Below are 19,400 nucleotides of genomic sequence, written 5' to 3'. Positions count from 1 at the left end.
TCACAGATCTGCAAACAGAACCGACCCTCTTGTAATAAATAAAATTGTCCTCCATTGTACTCCGCACCCATTCATTCTGGTATAATCTGTTGTTGCTTTTGGAGTCCTGGTATGGCTCTAAAGAATGGCACTGGATCGCAAGCCTGGTTTAAACAGCAAGGCTGGTGGTTCAAACCCACTAGCTGCTTCTCAGAAGCGCTGAGTTGGAACCTACTCAACAGCAATTAACCACAAGAACATTGCTGCTATTAAGGAACCCTGGTGATGCTAAGGTGTCCGTTACAGGTCTGCAGTTAAAACCCATCAGCTGCTCTGTGGGAGAAAGATGAGTTTGCCTGCAGTTTAAAATATGTATAATCTCAGAACCCTGTATCGGCTCACCATGAGTTTCAACTCGGCCAGCTGGCAGTGGGTTTGGTTTCTTGCTGCTCTTAGGCTACAACAATGGAGGTGAGTAGCTGAAGACTAGAAGGGGACCCTCTGCAGCTCTCTGGAACTCCGTGCACCTCTTTCTTCTCTACGTCTCTACCTTGAGAACCCTACCTAGCTTGACTTCATAGATTCCCAACTCTAAGGTGTCATTGGAGTCTCCCCTCCTGGGTTCCTTGTCCCTGGAAATTCTCTGCAGGCAATAAGCTGGAACAATTGTGGGCTCACCTCATTTGTCCCTGTCCTTCTTTCCCTAATGTTCAAATATCCTGAAAACCATAGTTTTATATATTTTGTGCAGGTTTTAAGTTATTTCAGGCTGGAGGGTAATCCCAGTCCCTTTTACTCCACCTTAGCTAAAAGCAGAAGTTCTAAAAGCTACTAAAATGTCCCAAACAGGAAACCACTTGAAGAGGAAATGGAAAATCATGATAAAATAGATGGGGACGAGCTATACGATTGGATGTATTTGTATAACAGGAAAATTCCTTTTAACATTTGTTTTGATCTTAGAGTACAGTGGTTAGGGATCGGGCTGCTAATCTCACACGGACAGCAGTTCGAAACTCCCAGCTGTTCCCAGGAGAAAGATGAGTCTTTCTGCTCCCGTAAAGATGTACAGCCTTGGAAACACTGTACAGGATGGCTATGAGTCAGAATGGACTCCACAGCACATAACAACATCTACTGAAGTAAAACATTCATCAAAATTCATTTTCATCATTAAGAGGCACTCAAACTTACCGCTGCTGGTAATCAAGAAATTACAACTATCTATTAAATTTTAAACGTAAAAATGTCCATGTGTGAATACAGAAATTTGACTTACCAGGATTTATTCAATATATTTATATGTAAAATCCTGGTGTGGTGCTATAGGATCAACCTGGACTGCGGACCACAAGGTCAGCAGTTCAGACCCACCAGAAACCCTATATCAGACTCCTCAGAAAAGCTATACAGAGTCACTATGAGTAGGAAGCAACTTGAAAGCACATAACCACTACAAAAAAATCAAGTAACTGAAAATATATTTATATTGATGTTTGAGACAAGTTGTATTTTTCAATCTATTTGATATACAGTATTTGTGCAATGTATTTCAAAAGATTTGCCTTTCACTCAAACTCACCAAATGTTAATGTTTTACCATGTTTGCATATTGTCCTTTAACTCATTAAGTTGCAATATGATTTGCTGACTGCAAAACTGGATCATCTACTATGTAAACCTTCAGTCAATTCACAATAGAAAGTTAAAAAAAAAAAAGACAGAAAGAAGAAGTTGCAGGCATAATGTCTATTACCTAATGTACTTAATAGCAAGAACAATTTTCTTACAGAATTACAAAACATTAGGTGCAGATATAATACTATTACATAGCTTATAGATTTGCAGATATTGCCAACTGCCCAATTAATGCGTGGGGTGGGGGTTCAGCTCAGTAGGCTGAAGCCATTTTTGTAATTCCAGTTTTGCTGGACCATAGCCATCAGGGTCAGTCATTTACATATGGCCTCCTACGAGACCTACGAGAGCAGAGCTGAGTATTCACAGTAGACACTGTGAGAGGCCACAAAGTCTCACGTAGTTACTCTCTGGCCCTTTATAGAACAAGTACACCAACTTTCGTTTCATAACAAAAGAAAAAAAAATTATTGCTTTCTCTGGATTACAACTCATATTTCATGGTCACATGTCTTTGATTTCCTTGGTCTTTGTCTTTCATGACCTTGAAAATTCTGAGGAATAAATTCTTTATTATTTAGTAGTATGTCCCCCATTTTGTGTCTGTCTGCTATTTCCCTCCGATTATATTGAACATAGACATTGTTTTGACAAGAATACAACCAGAACAATACTGTGTCCTTCTCAGAAGGCAAATGGTATCTATTTGTCCATTACTAGTAAAGCTTGTTTATATCGCATATCCAATTGCTGTCAACCATGTTCCTTCACTGTAACATTACTATTTTCCCATGATACTCAGTACCTATTTTTCAGGGATAGACTCTGAGACTATGTAATTGTCAAATTTCTGTGAAATTTTACCAAACAGCTTAAAGCATCCATTGATGACTTTGGCATTGGAACAATTATCATTATGATGTCAACAAATACGGATGACCTATTTCTATCACTTATTTTACATTTCTTAGATGGCATTCTTCTGTACGAAAAAGCTACTTTCTCTCCCTCCATTTACAAAGTCATGTTATCAATCTCAAATAGACTTTCTAAACTGTTAACTTATTCTATGGGTTTTAATCCACTACTACTACTCTGGTAGTGTAGTGGTTAAGAATCAGGCTGTGAACCTCAAGGTCAGCAGTTCGAAACTACCAGCTGCTCCACAGGAGAAAGATGAGGCTTTCTGCTCCCGTAAATATTTACAGCCTTGGAAACCCTGTTCAGGGTCGCTATGGCTTAGAAGCGACTAGATAGCACTTAACAAAAACAACAACCATTATTAAAACCAAACGGTCACTTAAAACCAAACGGCCACTACTTGTCTGTCAGTTTGTCGTACTGTGGTGGCTTGTGAATTGCTGATTCTGGAAGCTATGCAACCGATATTTTAAATACCAGCAGGGTCATCCAAGGTGGACAGGTTTCAGATGAGCTTCCAAATAAGGACAGATTAGGAAGAAGGAGTGACGAACTACTTCCAAATAGTGACTGAAAAGCTTATGAACAGCAGAAAAACACTGTCAGATTCAGTGCTGGAAAATGAGCCCCTCAGATTGGAAGGCACTCAAAATGAGACTGGGGAAGAGCTGTCTCCTCAAAGTAGACTTGACTGTGATAATGTGACTGGAGTAAAGCTCGTGGGAGAAAAGCCCGTGGGACCTTCATCTGCTGACGGGGCACAACTCAAAATGAAGAGGAACAGCTGTAAACATCCAATGAAAATCGGAACATGCAAGGTATGAAGTATGAATCTGGGAAAATTGAAAGTTGTCAAAAATGAAATGGAATGCATAAACATCGATATCTTACGCATTAGTGAGCTTAAATGGACTAGTATTGGCCATTTTGAATCTGATGACCACATGGTTTCCTATGCCAGGAATGACAAATTGAAGAGGAATGGTGTTGCATTCATTGTCAAAAAGAACATATCCAGATCAGTCATGAGGTACAATGCTGTATTTGATAGGATAATGTCCATGCGCCTATAGGGAAGACCAGTTAATACCACTATTATTCAAATTTACACACCAACAATTAAGCTAGTGAGGATGAAATAGAAGAATTCTACCACTTCTTCAATCTGAAATCCAACAAATGTGAAATCAAGATGCATTGATTATTACTGGTGATTGGAATGCAAAGGTTGGGAGCAAAGAGAAAGGATCAGTAATTGGAAAACATGGCCTTGCTGATAGAAATGATGCTGGAGAATGCATGATAGAATTCTGTAAAACCAATGATTTGTTCATTTCAAATACCTTCTTTAGACAGCGTAAGAGACAACTATTCATGAGGAGCTCACCAGATGGAAAACATAGAATTCAAACTGACTACATCTGCAGAAAGAGATGATGGAAAAAGCTCCACATCATCAGTCAAAACAAGGCCAGGGACAGACTGTGGAACAGACCATCAATTACTCATAGGCAAATTCAAACTGAAGCTAAAGAAAATGAAAACAAGTCCACAAGAGCCAAAATATAACTTTGAATATATCCCACCTGAACTTAGAGATCATCTGACAAACAGATTTGATACATTAAACACTAAAGACCAAAGAAAAGAAGAGTTGTGGGATGACATCAAGACCATCATACATGAAGAAAGCAAAAAGTCATTGAGAAGACAAGAAGGAAAAGGTCCTAATGGATCTCAGAAGAGACACTGAAACTTGCTCTCCAGCGCAGAGATGCTAAAGCAATGGAAGAAGAAATGTTGAGGCCCAAGAGCTAAACAGAAAATTTCAAAGATAAGCTTGAGACAATAAAGCCAAATATTACAACAAAATGTGCAAAGATCTGGAATCAGAAAACCAAAAAGGAAAAACACACTCAGCATTTCTCAAGCTGGGAGAACTAAAGAAAAAATTCAAGCCTCGACTTTCATTATTGAAAGATTCTCTGGGCAAATTATTGAATGATGCAGAAAGCATCAAGAGAAGATGGAAGGAATGCACAGAGTCACTGTACCAAAATGAAATAGTTAATGTTCAACCATTTCAAGAGGCAGCATATGATCAAGAGCCAATGATACTGAAGGAGGAAGTCCAAGGTGCATTGAAGGAATTGGCAAAGAACAAAGCACCAGGAATTGATGGAATAAAAATTGAAATCTTTCAAGAAAGTGAGGCGGCACAGGAGGCACTCACTCATCTTTGCCAAGAAATTTGGAAGACAACTATCTGGCTGACTGATTGGAAGAGATCCATATTTGTGCCCATTCCAAAGAGAGGTGACCCAACAGAATGCGGATATCATCGGACAATCTCTTTGATATCCCATTAGAGTAAAGTTTTACTAAAGGTAATGCAGAAATGGCTAGAATCATACATTGACAGAGAACTTCCAGAGGTTCAAGCCAGATTCAGAAGAGGTTGTGGAATGAGGGATATCATTGCTGATGTCCGATGGATCTTGGCTGAAAGCAGAGACTATCAGAAAGATGTTTACCTGTGCTTTATTGATTACGCAAAGGCTTTCCATTGTGTGGATCATGATAAGCTATGGACAATGTTGCGAAGTTTGAGTATTCCGGAACGCTTAATTGTGCTCATGAGGTATCTGTACCTGGACCAAGAGGCAGTGTTCACACAGAACATGGGAACAAAGAATGGTTTAAATTTAGGAAAGGTGTGCAACAAGGTTGTATTCTTTCACCATACTTATTCAACCTGTATGCTGAGCAAATAATACAAGAAGTTGGGTTCTGTGAAGAAAAACATGGTATCAGGATTGGAGGAAGACTCATTTACAACCTGCCATAATGCAGATGATACAATCTTGTGCTTGCTAAAATTGAAGAGGACTTAAAATATTTACTGATGAAGGTCAAAGAGCACAGCCTTAGGTATGGATTACATCTCATTGTAAAGGAAACAAAAACCACTGGACCAATAAACAACATTCTTATCAACAGAGATAAGATTGAAGTTGTCAAGGACTTCTTTCTTCTTGGATCAACTATCAACACTAAAGGAAGAAGCAGTCAAGAAATCCAATGAAGTATTGCATTAATCAAATCTGCTGTACAAGACCTTTTTAAAGTGTTGAAGAGCAAAGATGTCAGCTTGAGGATTAAGGTGCACCTGACCCAAGCTGTGATATTTTCAATAACCTTATATGCATGTGAAAGCTGGACAGTGAATAAGGAAGACCATAGAAGAATTGATGCCTTTGAGTTATGGTGTTGGAGAGAAATATTTAAAGTGCCACGGGCTGCCAAAAGAACCAATAGATTGGACTCAAGCGTGGCAACAGTAGTGAGGTTGGCCCAGGATCAGGTAGTGTTTCATTCTGATGTGCATAAGGTTGCTATGGGTTGGTACCGACTCGATGGCACCTAACAACAATTAACCATTATTTATTTTGCTTATCTAATTGATTCAAATTTGATAAGGAACAAAAAATTCAAACTGGCTCATGTCCCCATCATTCTTTGAGTGCAATCACTTTTGTACTAGTACCAATAATTTGGAAACAATCTAAATAGACATCAGTGTGAAATAGAGTGATTTGAAGTCAGTGGGAAACCATGGAGCCATTAAAGACAATGGGGGTAAAAGATGTACTGTTAATTGTAGTGAGAAGATGCAGAACAACAGTAGAATATGACACCTGTAGAATTTAAAAAGTAAAAGATACTTGTGCTTATTATATGAAGGGACTTTAAAAAGTCTGTAGGAAAAAAATGGAATTAAAAAATGTTAACTTTTCCCATGAATTTTTCAAGCCCCTTTGTATATGCATACAATGTTCTAGAAAGATCCCCCAAAAGAAAAACCCCCCCACTAACAATAAAGGGTTAAAATGGACCCTCGGGCTGTGATTATGGAACTGTGTGTCCCTTGCTTTTTGCAACCTCTATTAGAAATGTTGTTTCATTTTCTAGACTAACAGTTCTATAATATCACATTCTAAAGCAAAAGGCATATTTCAAATTAATTTATACAATTAGAACACAGCATAAATTTTTTATGTGCCTAAGTCAAAAAGTACTGGTACAAAATCATAGAACCCTTTATTAAACTAAAATATCAAAATGTGACACCAAATTGTGTCCCTTTTATGTTTGGGAAACCAACAGAAGTCTGAAGGGGCAAGATCAGGGCTTTGGGTGGCTGGGATGAGGTTTCCCAAGGAAATGATCCCAAGGCAGCCCTTGCTATTCTTGAAGACTGAGCAGGTACATTGTCATGTTAGAAAAAAATTACTCAGTGCAACTTTCCTGGACTTTTTCTCATCAACACAGTTTTCAATTTTCTCAAAACTTCTTCACAATAGGCCCCTGTGATGATCTTGTATTCTTCAAGTAAATCTATCAAAATAACCCCTTTAGGGAAGCCTGAATAAACAGTAGCTGTAACCTTTTGAGGTAACCTCTCTTCCTTGAATTTAACTGGCCCTTGAATCCACTGTTTTGACTGGACCTGTTTTTTGAAGACAACCTAACAAGCCTAAGACAACTGTGCTACTTAGAGAACTGTCTGAAACCATCCACTCATCAAACAAACATGTTTAAGCATATTTTCTTTGGAATAAATCTATACATGTATAAGCTGAAACCCTAATAGCAATACTTTTCGACGTACCCATCATAGTCTCATTTAAAATGAGTAAAATTTTGTTAGTATTTTATTTAAATATAAGTATATTTCAAGTCCCATCTGTAATCAACAAATTATGACTGGGCTCAACAACAACAAATGAAGCTGGATATAAAAATATTTACAAGATTAATTCTTGAAAAGGTTTCATATTCCCCTGGGAACTAAATTCTCTTACCCTGCTTTCTGTTGGTTTTGTTTTGTTTCTTGAGGGGGTAGGAGTTGGGGTAGCAATATGCTTAAGAGCACCTAACGCCTTTGTGTAAAATAGAAGGGCCTACATTTTAATAAAATGCTTGTATTAAAGAATGACTAATATAATGCTTACCTAGTAAGTCGTTTAGGTTGAGGCCTCTCACCAAATTTCCTGAAAAAAATAAGAAAAGAAAAAAACAAAAAACTAAATAAACGATATGATAATACTCAACAGTAAGGTCTTTAGGTACCAAGAAGTCTCCTTTATAACTTCTACTTCAACTCTATTGATGAGCAATGACAAGAGACATCCTCTAAGTACACATCTGTACCCAGAAATAATAAAATATGAAGGGGGCTTCAAAAATTTATGCGAAAATCTATTTTTCCACAGATTTTTGAACCCCCTTGTGTATACTTTAAAATGTTTCTTAAAATCAGTATACCCTAAGTAGGCCTTAATGCCCACTCTGAGGACAAGTAGCTTCAAGAAACACTTCTCAAAACACAACTAACCAAAGACCCTCAGTCTGAGAGTCTGCCCCACTCAGAAAAAGCCTCAGGGCCCAAGTGGAGCTGTTGAGCACATCCAGGCCTGATTGCATCCTACGTGATCCAGACCTTACATTTTACAACCTGCCAGCTATGTAATTACAAGGTCACTCACAAGAAACCATGTTAGAATTGAATCAAATCAATCTCTAAGAATTGAAACATTTCAATATAAAGTTTAAAACATAAATTTTATGATGACATGAAAAATATACGATAGTTAATCCTATCACATAAAAAAGTCAATCAGTACAAAGTATAGACAATTTAGGTTGACTATTTTAGGGTCACTATGGGTAGGAATTCAAACCCACTAGCTGCTCCTTAGAAACCCTATACAGGGTCGCTATGAGTCAGAACTGACTTAACAGCACTTAACAACAACAATGCGTAAGAGTAAAAGTTGGTTTGGGCCAGATCAAACCATGGGTATTACAGAGGCTTAAAATCCAAGCCCCAGATTGCTAGGAAGTGGTTTAGGAGAACTGAAGCAACTTATTGAACATGTGTCTTTAACTCATTCATCAGTAACACAAGGCATTTCTGTAAATAATTACCTAAAGCCCCCCCTTACACACATATATGTATACTTTCTGAATTTTTAGAACTAAATTCAGCATGGTTTCTATGACTGTTATTCACACTTAGAATACAATTATATGACACTGTAACAATTAAAGTGATAAAACAATACCTTGAAAAAACAAACTATACCATGAGTGAAAAAACTTGTTCTAACCTATGCTGACTACAAAGATGCCCAAGATTTCATTAAACAAGTATTCTTCGAATATTAATATATACAAAATATAGAGTTCTGTCAGAGACGCAAAGATGTTCTCCCAAACCTGATGAAGGCATATGATAAATGTCAAGAGATGAAGGGTGTGGTGGGCTGGTAATAGCAGTAGCTACTACTGATAAATGTCTATCATATGCCAAAAACAATCCTATGAGATCCATGTTGTTGTTGTTGTTGTTGTTGTCAGGTGCCAGGATGTCGGTTTTGAATTGTTGTGACTCTGTACAGGGTTACCTTGTACAGGGTCGCTATGATTCAGAACCAAGTTAACACAGTTTCCTCCAAGGAATGGTTGAAGGGTTTGAATTGTCAACCTTGTAGTTACTAGTCCAGTGCTTATCCTATAGCTCCACACCAGGACTCCTATGAGGCACATATTGACCTCATTTTAAAGATGGAGAAAGCAATTTACCCACAACAAATTAAACAGCAATGCAGAGTTGAGATTTAAACCTAGACGTATAAATTGTAATAGGCTTTATGGCAGTTTGGTTTTTGATGGACTACTTAACTAGTCTACAGTTACAATCCTAATTGGACTTGTAACCAATACAAGCACACATATTCAAAAGTAAATTTTGTTCTTGGTGTCCTAAAATTCTCTTAAAATTGGATGGACAACTAATTAAAATGTCTATCTTTGTCTATATCTATTTTGGGAAGGAACTCATCAGATTAAATAAAAAATTTCACAGCATGCTCGTGCGACAGCACTTCTCCTTCCTGCCTCCACAGCAAACATGAGCAAGTGCGCAATACATTGCTGAGCCTGGACAACACTGTGCAAAACATGTGTCACCCTTCCTACCATCCAAACACTGTCACTGATGTGTGTCACTGAGCTGATTCTGACTCAGTGAGACCCACTAGACAAGGTCACATAGCACGTCTTTGAATGTAATCTTCACAAATCTTCACAAAAGCTGGTCTTTTCTCCAGAGAAGCATCTAGTGGGTGTGAACCCTGACCTTCTAGGTAGCAGTCAACTGCTTAACATTGTGCCGTCCAGACTAGGAAACTTATAAATATTAATAAGAACATACTGCTTCTGCAATACAGAGCAAAGCAAATCTAACAACTGTTGTGCGCAATCCCAATTCTGTCTTTAACATACTTTCTGTGAAGAAAACAAAAATCTGCACAACTAGACCAATGAATAACATCATGGTAAATGCAGAAAAGACTGAAGCTGTCCAAGACTTTGTTTGGCTTGGATTCACAATGAACACTCATGGAAGCAGTAGTCCAAAAATCAAACAATGTATTGCATTAGGCAAATCTGCTACACAAGACCACTTTATTTAAAGTGTTCTAGAGCAAAAATACCAGTTTAAGGACTAAGGTGTGCCTGACCCAAGCCATGGTATTTTCAATAACCTTATATGGATGCGAAAGCTGGACAGTGAATAAGGAAGACCATAGAAGAACTGATGCCGTTGAGTTGTGGTGTTGGAGGGACCAGTTTCTGGAGAAGAACATCATGCTTTGTAAACTGGAGGGTCAGAGAAAAAGAGAAAGGCCCCCAAGATGAGATGGATTTGCACTGTGGTAGCAGCAAGGGGCTCAAGCTTAAAAATAATTGTGAGGATGGCACAGGGCCAGGCAGTGTGTTTCGTTGTTGTGTGTAGGGTCTCTTTAACTTGGAACCAACTCGATGGCACCTAACAACAATAACAACAATCACATTCCTACTTAGCTCATCAAAACAAATGGTAATTCTCTACTGGAATAGAGGGAAGAATAAAGAAATGGGTTTTGTGAGAAAAGATTCACAACACACAATTCTACAGGCCACAATATGATGAAATTCTAATTATTTACTAAATATTCATAGGTCTTAGTATTAAAAACTGCCAAGTTATATACTAAAGTACTGAAAGACTTTAGAGATTCTAATCCATTACATATGCACCCTATACTTATCAAGACCTATAATTACTTAAAACCAGGGTACAAAACAACAAAAATGATCTACTATAACAAAGATGCCCCACTGTTTAGCATGATGTTGTTGTTGTGAAGTACCATGGAGTTGGTTGATCATAGTGACCCGATACAGGGCTTCCAAAGTGGATTTGGAACATCTGACCTTCTGGTTCACAGTCCAGTGCTGATACTACAGCACCACACCAGAAGCCTATTAAGCATGGTAGTGATTCAATAAACTCATGGCATGATATTAATATAACACGGTCCAAAAAGTCACTTTCACATCAGAATGAAGCTGTCAATTTACTCGAAGTAAATTTTACATCAGAAGTCAGCTATCAATTAATTTACTCAAGAGACCAATTATCAGATACTCTGTTTATTTCTTGCAATTGGGAATGGTGAGGTAGATGGCATACATTTTTACCACTATTGCACATTAGTTTTTAAAAGATGCCTAATGATATCAGGACTGATTGTGAGGGTTGTAAATGTAAAGGTAGAAATTTTGTAGCAAGGAAGGGAGTGATTAACTTTGCAATCTAGGAGAGAAGGTCCCTGGGACCATCAAGGGAGAAGGGTGGAGAGCGGGACCCTACCCAGAGAAGCAGTGATGCCAGAGATGGAGGCAGAGACGATGACATGGAGAGATGGAGCAGCTGGGGAGACTTTAGACCCAGAGAGGGAGAGGGGCTGTGTGTTGATGACCGAGGTGGGGGTGGCAGGCTTGCAGGGTATACCCTTTGGTTGGTTAATGATGCATTGAGGGGACTGTAACCATGGCAATGAAATGATACACAATAGGATGAATGTAAAACTAATGTTCTCCCATGTAAACTATCACATAATTCACAATAAAACATTAAAAAAAAAAAAAAAAGATGCCTATTAACATGACCTATGTTGACAGTGAGCCAGAAGCTCCTAGCACCAGTCACTCTCTCTCTACTTCTGACAACTCTTAAAAGATACGCTCAGAACAGGAGTATGGTGTGCCAACAGTGATTGTATGTATAACTTAAACCCCTAAGTACTTTTGTTGTTGTTATTAAGTGCCACTGATTTGGTACAACCAACATCGACCCTGTATAGGGTCTCTAAGGGGCGGCTGGTGACCTTGAACCGCCGACCTTGCCGGTCAAACAACTTTGCAGTCCAGCACATAAAATATCTAAATTAATTTCTCACTGGGACAAGAATTCACTATTAACCAATTATTTTTTTTTTTATAATTATATACTGGTCAGTATCTGATTTGCGGAGGTTAAGTTTCTCAAATGTTGTGCATACTATATAAAATGCCATTTCATTTTAATGTAACATCAATCCTCATGCATTTAAACAATAAAAGCTATGATTCTGGGCTCCTTTTTCTTTTTTAAATAACAAGCAAAGTTAACTAACTCTTGATTATACCTTAACCCACACCTTTTCCTTCTAGCTCTGTATACTTTTTCCTCAGAATGGATGGGAACAAACAAAATGCATCTACTTGCCATCAGTACCATTAACGCTTAAATAATACTACAGTTCAAGAACAAATTTAAGTTAGAGATAGGTCATATATAAATTTAAATTAGCAAATCCATTTTACTTTAAATTCGCTAGACTTCTCCTTCCAAGGTAACAATGAAATTACTGGTCCCCCTCAAGGATTTCTGAATTCATTAAGCAGTTAGTAGCACTAGGAGCATGCAGCTAAAACGGATATCCTATACCTAAGTGAGGATTTTCAAAAGCGGCAATCTACTTTCTACCTGCATATGAGCTCACACGTATCCTCCAATCTATCAGAATTTTCCAATAAATAAAGCACCTACAAACACAATACACTTAGACACGCTCTTCCTCTCTGCTCAGAGGTGCGATACTGTTTTCTTCTACAGCAGGTATTGTTTGTTTTGATAATCACAAATCTGTCAAGGAAGTGTATGACCACAAATGTATTGAGGATGAATGTGATAAAAGCTTCACCATCTTAACACCTTTTCTGGCTTAAAAAAAAAAAAAAAGCTTCATATGAGAAAACCAAGTCAAAATCAAAAAAAGGAGAAAACAATTTTCAAAATATAGAACAATTTAATAATTACCACTACAAATCAACAAACAAACTAGTACTAGAGCTTTAATTTTTAAAATAGAGGCTTACTGTTTTTGCTAAGTGCTGTCATAATAGCCCTGGATAAGGTTTCAGAGGAGTGGCTGGTGGGTTTGCACTGCCAACCTTGAGGTTAGCAATCCAGTGTTTATCCTATGGCACCACATCAAGCTCAGCTGGCTTGAAAAGCAAGTTCAAATCATAAGAAAAATGCTTCTGCCCTTGAGTTGTGGAACTTAGTGTAATTTTCTGTGTTCCTTTCATTTCACAAATTTTCTGCTTAATGCAGAAACAAGATTAAGATAATGAGGCTTTTTTTTTATTAGGCAAAAAAACAATGATGCAGGGTTTGCAGGAGAGATACAGAACAAAATGCATAAAAAATCCAAACTCCATAATTAAGCCATGTTGTTGTTATGTGCCGTGGAGTCGACTCCAATCATAGCCACCCTGGCACAGGGTTTCTGAGGCTGCAACTATGTGTAGGAACCAATTCTATGGCACATCACCACCACCACCAAATCTTTAGGGGGAGCAGAATGCCTCATCTTTCTCCCTCAGAACCGCTGGTAGTTTTGCACTGCTTACCTTGAGGTTGGCAGGCCGACTCATAACCACTATGCTACCAGAACCCCTTTATACTAAATCTGCTTTAACAACACAAAAATGTTATACAGTTCAAAAAGACTGGCATTTCTGAACCGTACTTTAAGATAGTGAAATCAAGCAGCTCAAACTTGATTCAGAAAAATGTGGAATCCTGAACCATATTCTAAAGGTATTTAAACACCAGTGTGGTGCTATAGGTTAATGAGTGGACTGCAAGGCCAGTATGAACTGCAAGGTGAGCAGTTCAAGCTCATCAGCCATTCCTTGGAAACCCTATACAAGGTTACTATGGTTCAGAACCAAGTTGATGGCACTTAACAACAACAAACATGGCACTGTAAGATCAGCACTGGACAGTGTATCCCATCTGTCTGGGTGGGGCTGATAAAAGGAGATGGGGAAGGTCTCTTGTGGTACAGTAGTGAATAATTTTTAACAGGACTGGCTGTGAGGGTTGGAAATGTAAAGGTAGACGTTTTATAGCAAAAGGAGGGGAGTGATTGACTTTGCAGTCCAGGAGCAGAGGTCCCTGGGACCATCAAGGGAGAAGAGTGGAGAGTGGGACCCTACCCAGAAAGTGACACCAGAGATGGAGGCAGAGATGGATGACATGGAGAGATGAAATGGCTGGGGGCTCTAGAGAGGGAGAGGGGCTGTGTGCTGACAACCAACGACCGGGGGCAAGCTTGCAGGCAAGGTATACCCATTGGTTGGCTGATGATAGATGGAGGGGACTATAACCATGGCAATGAGAACATATACACTAGGATGAATGTAAAGCTAATGTTCTCCCATGTAAACTATCACATAATTCAAAATAAAACATTTAAAAAAAGAGAGAGTCTGGTAGCGTAGTGGTTACGAATCGGGCTGCGAACCGCAAGGTCAGCAGTTCGAAATTACCAGCTGTTTCGCGGGAGAAAGATGAGGCATTCTGCTCCCGTAAAGATTACAGCCTTGGAAATCCTGTACAGGGTCACTATGAGTCGGAACCGACTCCACGGCACACAGCCACCACTACCAATGGATGTTTGGGAGACAGACTTTTAGAGACTTTTTTATCTCTTTCATTTAGACAACGGGGTCCAGGTGAGATGCTGTGGTTTAATTCAGCAGACCACAAAGCCATTTGAACTGAAAGGGTCAAGCTCACCAGCCACTCCTCGGAAACCCTAGACAGGGTTGCTATGGGTCAGAACTGACTTGACGGCACTTAACAACAATCTATACAAAAGATACATGGCCATATATGATAGCCTTCAGATAATAACTTTATTTTCTTTGATGAAGAACTGTTTTAGGTTATAAATTGCTGTAATAAAATTGTTAAATTGGTATTGTAAATTGGTTTACTATTTCTGGAGGAAAATTAGCAATTTCTATTAAGTATTTCTAATAACTATATAAAAAAAGATCATGGAAATTTCCCACAAACATTTTGAAGCCTCCTTGTACTTAGCCAAGCACAGTTATAGGTACTTAGTACACATGAGTCAAGAAGAAATACAAACTATCTCTGTCCTTAAAACTTACAAACTATTAGGACGCATGGGCAACAACATTATGTTGAAAGATGTTGATCTATATAGTTCATTAATGTCAAAGAAGTAATTTGAATATTGTGAGTATTGAATATGATTGAGCGAATGAACATCTGACCATTCAGAAAGACATCTGAATTTTGTATACTTTTAAAAGCTTACTCACACTCCCTACATGGATGACAGAAAATAGCCCTACTATCAGGTTACACTGAGCTTCTGAGCAACACATTACATCAAGCTTTCTCATCTGTCAGTATGAGTTTCTAGTTTTGAAGTTGTTCTAACCTAAAGAACCATACTACATAGCAATACTGTTCCAAACTGGCCTTGTAAGTATAAGCAATGTTTCAGAGTACCGTGACAAGCAGGCCATGGTACATTCTCCTAGACAACAACAATAACCATACTTAGTAGGTATGCTTCTGTAAGCACAAACATCATAGGGGAACACCTCAAAGACATGCCATGTTTGCAACTGGCCCTGTCAGCTGGAGGAGCACAGTCACTTTCTTATTATCTATACTGAGTACAAACATTTGAATAGTTGTTGTTAGGTGCCATCAAGTTGGTACCGACCCATAGCGACCTTATGTACAGCAGAATGAAACACTGCCCGATCCTAGGTCCCTCTCTACTGTTGCCATGCTTGAGTCCATCGACACTGCCACTTGGCCAATCCATCTCAACGAAGGTCTTCTTCTTTTTCTCTGACCCTCCACCTTACCAAACATGATATCCTTCTCCAGTGACTGGGCCCTCCTTGACATTATGTCCGAAGTATGAGAGATGAAGTTTGGCCATCTGGGCCTCCAAGGAACATTCTGACTGCGCTTCGCCAAAAACGATCTATTGGTTCTTTTGGCAGCCCATGGCACTTTAAATATTCTCCTCCAACACCAGAACTCAAAAGCATCAATTCTTCTATGGTCATCCTTATTCAGTGCCCAGCTTTCACATGCATATGAGGTTATTGAAAATACCATGGCTTAGATCAGGCGCACCTAAGTCCTTAAGCTGATATCTTTGCTCTTCAACTCTTTAAAAAGGTCTTGCGCAGATTTGTCTAATGCAATACGTCGTTTGATTTCTAGACTGCTGCATCCATGAATGTTGATAGTTGATCCAAGAAGAATGAAGTCCTTGACAACTTCAATCTTTTCTCCATTGATAAGAATGCTGTTTATTGGTCCAGTGGGGAGGATTTTTGTTTTCTTTACATTGAGATGTATTCCATACAGAAGGCTGTGCTCTTTGATCTTCATCAGTAAATGTTTTAAGTCCTCTTCATTTTCAGCAAGCAAGGTTGTATCATCTGTATATCTCAGGTTGTTAATGAGTCTTCCTCCAATCCTGATGCCACGTTTTTCTTCATAGAACCCAGCTTCTTGGATTATTTGCTCAGCATACAGTTTGAATAAGTTATGGTGAAAGAATACAACCTTGTTGCACACGTTTCTTAATTTTAAACCATTCAGTGTTCCCATGTTCTATTCGAACAACTGCCTCTTGGTCCAGGTACAGATTCCTCATGAGCACAATGTAGTGTTTCGGAATACTCATACTTCAGAGTGTTGTCCATAGCTTGTCATGATCCTCACACAATGGAAAGCCTTTGTGTAGTCAATAAAGCACAGGTAAACATCTTTCTGATATATCGTTCTGATATTCTCTTTGAAGAGTAGTGTTTTCTTAATTTGTAAAATCTTTCACTACCTTTTTTCCTTTTTCACTTAAAAAAATCTTAGCAGTCTGCAAGTAGTTGTGTGAAAAAAGCTGAAAGAGTGAAAAGATATCAACAGGGGAGACTTAAGCCATCACCTCCAGCTACCCCTGCATCCGACATCTAGTCTGTCCCCAATAGTACTACCAGACTCATAGGGTCAGCACTGGACTGTGGACCACAAGGTTGGCAGTTTAAACCCACCAGCTGCTCCTCACAAATCTTACACAGGGTCTCTATAAGTCGGAAAAGACTCAATGACAATTAACAACAACAACAACAGTTATACTAGATAAGATTAGGAGAACCTATCCACAAACCCACACCTAAAGAAAGGTTTTCTAAGGTTAGATATACAATAGCCACAAACCCCACTATCAAGATAGGCAAGAAACTGATATCCAATATTATCTGTGACTAAGTAAGAAATTCATGGTCTCAAAAGGTAAGGACAATCACACTTCAGGCAAATGTTCCCAACTTCATGCATCAAGAGAAGGAACAGGGACACTGTAGCCTCAAATGTCTCCTGTTGTTGTTGTTAAGTGCTGTCTAGTTGGTTCCGACTCATAGTGCAGTGCCTGTCTAGGGTTTCCAAAGAGTGGCTGGTGGGTTTGAACCATCGATCTGAGGCTCCAATCGACCTTGCAGTCCAATGCATTATCCTTCAGCTCTTCCTAATATGATGTATATTAAAAGAACACAACACCACTTCTGTGATTACTGACAGAATGCATAATCAGAATCTAAACATGGGGAAACCTGAGACAAACCCAAACTGAAGAACAGTTGACAAAATTAATGAACTGGTTTTGTTTGTTTGTAAATGTCAAAAGTATAAAAGACAAAACTGAAACCTGAAAGGACTGGTCTGAAAGGAAATTAAAAACACCTGCAGGTTAATGTGGTCAACTGTAAAGTTGGTTTGGGCCCAGAAGGCCGGCAGTTCCAACTCACCAGTTACCCCTTGGAAACCCTGTTCAGGGACTCTGTACAGGGGCGCTATGAGTTGGCACTTAGCAACAGCAGCTAGTGAATGCAACATACAACCCAGAATTTAGTTTTGCTACAAAAAGCATTATTTTAGATCACTGACAAAAAAAAAAAAATCAGAAGATCTGTAGGTTTGATAACATGATGACAATTTTATTTTCCTGGTTTTGGTCACTGTACTGTGGTTATATAATAGAACATCCTTAGGTTTTAGAAATAATGAATTATTTAAAGATAAAAATAATTCTGGGGAGAAAAGTACGTCTGTGTGTGTACATGCGTGTATAAGCATGTGTGTAGTCTTTATATTACATCAGAATGAAACGGTTACACCCAGGGAAGCACCAGTCTGTTGATTAAGATGCCTGCCTAACCGTGCTTACTGAGGATCCTGGTGGTAACAAACCTATCAAAGCACATTCCTGGGAGGTGGTACACAAGACTCTGTGGCCAACTTTCTAACATAGCTTTTATGTCCCTTAGATCATTACTTAAGAATTTCTTGCTGCAGATTTTAAAGTTTAACAATAGCCAGTATTGGTGTACAAATGGAGAAAACAAAAATTCTTCAATATTGCTGGTGGAAGCTTAAACTTTGCAAGACCACATTTTGATAATGACTATTATGATTCAAAATGTATCAATTTGAAATTTCAATATGCATTTTGAATGACAAATTCTTGAGATGTATTATGTTGTTGTTAAGTATTGTGGAGTTGGTTCCAACTCATAGTGACCCTGCACAGGGTTTCCGAGACTGTAAATCTTTACAAGAGCACAATGCCTCATCTTTCTCCCTCAGAACCGCTGGTAGTTTCGAACTGCCAACCTTGAGGTTAGCAGCCCGAATCGTAACCACTACGTTTTATACAGGTAGACAATTTGGATCTTTGCAAAAAGATGCATGCAAAAAAAAACATCATCTGTACCCCTGCAAAAAACACTTTTGAAAATCCACGTTCAAAATGAGTACTAGCTACTGACTACATAGCACCATCCAGTTATGCCTGTACACACTCACAACAAGCACTGCAGTTAGAAATCATTATAAATGATGAGATGATATAGGAATGTTCAACACCCCCTCCACCATGTACACATACCCAATATACATTATTAGTGAAAAGTAGGGTTAGCAGCAGAAACTCCATTTTGCTGCAGAATGTATTATATAATTTGACAGATAAACTCTAGAATGTCGTTGTTGTTAAGTGCAATCAAGGTAATTCCGACTCAGCGACCCTGTACAGGGTTTCCAAGGAGCAGCTGGTGAGCTTAAACCACAGACCTTGTGGTTCAAACTGACATTGCAGTCCAGTGCATTAACCCAAGATGCCACAGCAGATCTCCACTCTAGAATACAGACAACTTAAAAACAGAAAGGGGCATGCACATTATGAATTTATAAAAAGAAAAAAATGTCTCAGGAAGCAAATTTCACTACAGGGACCATTTGGAAAAAATACGTCAGACTCAACTAGGAGAATTCCATTCACCTCTTATGGAAAACCTACATTTCCACAAAGGGAAATACAGTGGACTTTATAGAGGACTTTAAACAGGCTCCAATCTTAACTGTTTGCCCTATTTTCATGAACAACTTTGAACACCTCACTTAATTTTATTAACTGCCTCACTTGTTTCAGTCACAGTTTCCTGATTTCTATGATTTACTTTTTTGTCTTGAAAGGAAAAATCACTTCTGTGATTACTTTTCTGAAGAACAGGCCCTC

At 38.6% G+C, this 19,400-nt stretch overlaps 1 protein-coding gene across 3 annotated transcripts in view; it reads right to left on the bottom strand.

Annotated features, from left to right (window-relative positions):
* RBPJ (recombination signal binding protein for immunoglobulin kappa J region) overlaps nt 1-19,400 on the bottom strand; it is a 151,166-nt gene that overhangs the window by 47,059 nt on the left and 84,707 nt on the right. For all 3 annotated transcript variants that reach the window (XM_006866306.1, XM_006866304.1, XM_006866305.1), the window contains one exon: nt 7,554-7,592. In XM_006866306.1, the coding sequence (XP_006866368.1) occupies nt 7,554-7,592 (39 nt within the window). The remainder of the gene's footprint in view (nt 1-7,553; nt 7,593-19,400) is intronic.

The sequence above is a fragment of the Chrysochloris asiatica genome, unplaced genomic scaffold (genome assembly GCF_000296735.1).
Source record: "Chrysochloris asiatica unplaced genomic scaffold, ChrAsi1.0 scaffold00089, whole genome shotgun sequence".
NCBI classification, from domain to species: Eukaryota; Metazoa; Chordata; class Mammalia; order Afrosoricida; family Chrysochloridae; genus Chrysochloris; species Chrysochloris asiatica.
This window is presented reverse-complemented; position numbering and strand designations above follow the sequence as displayed.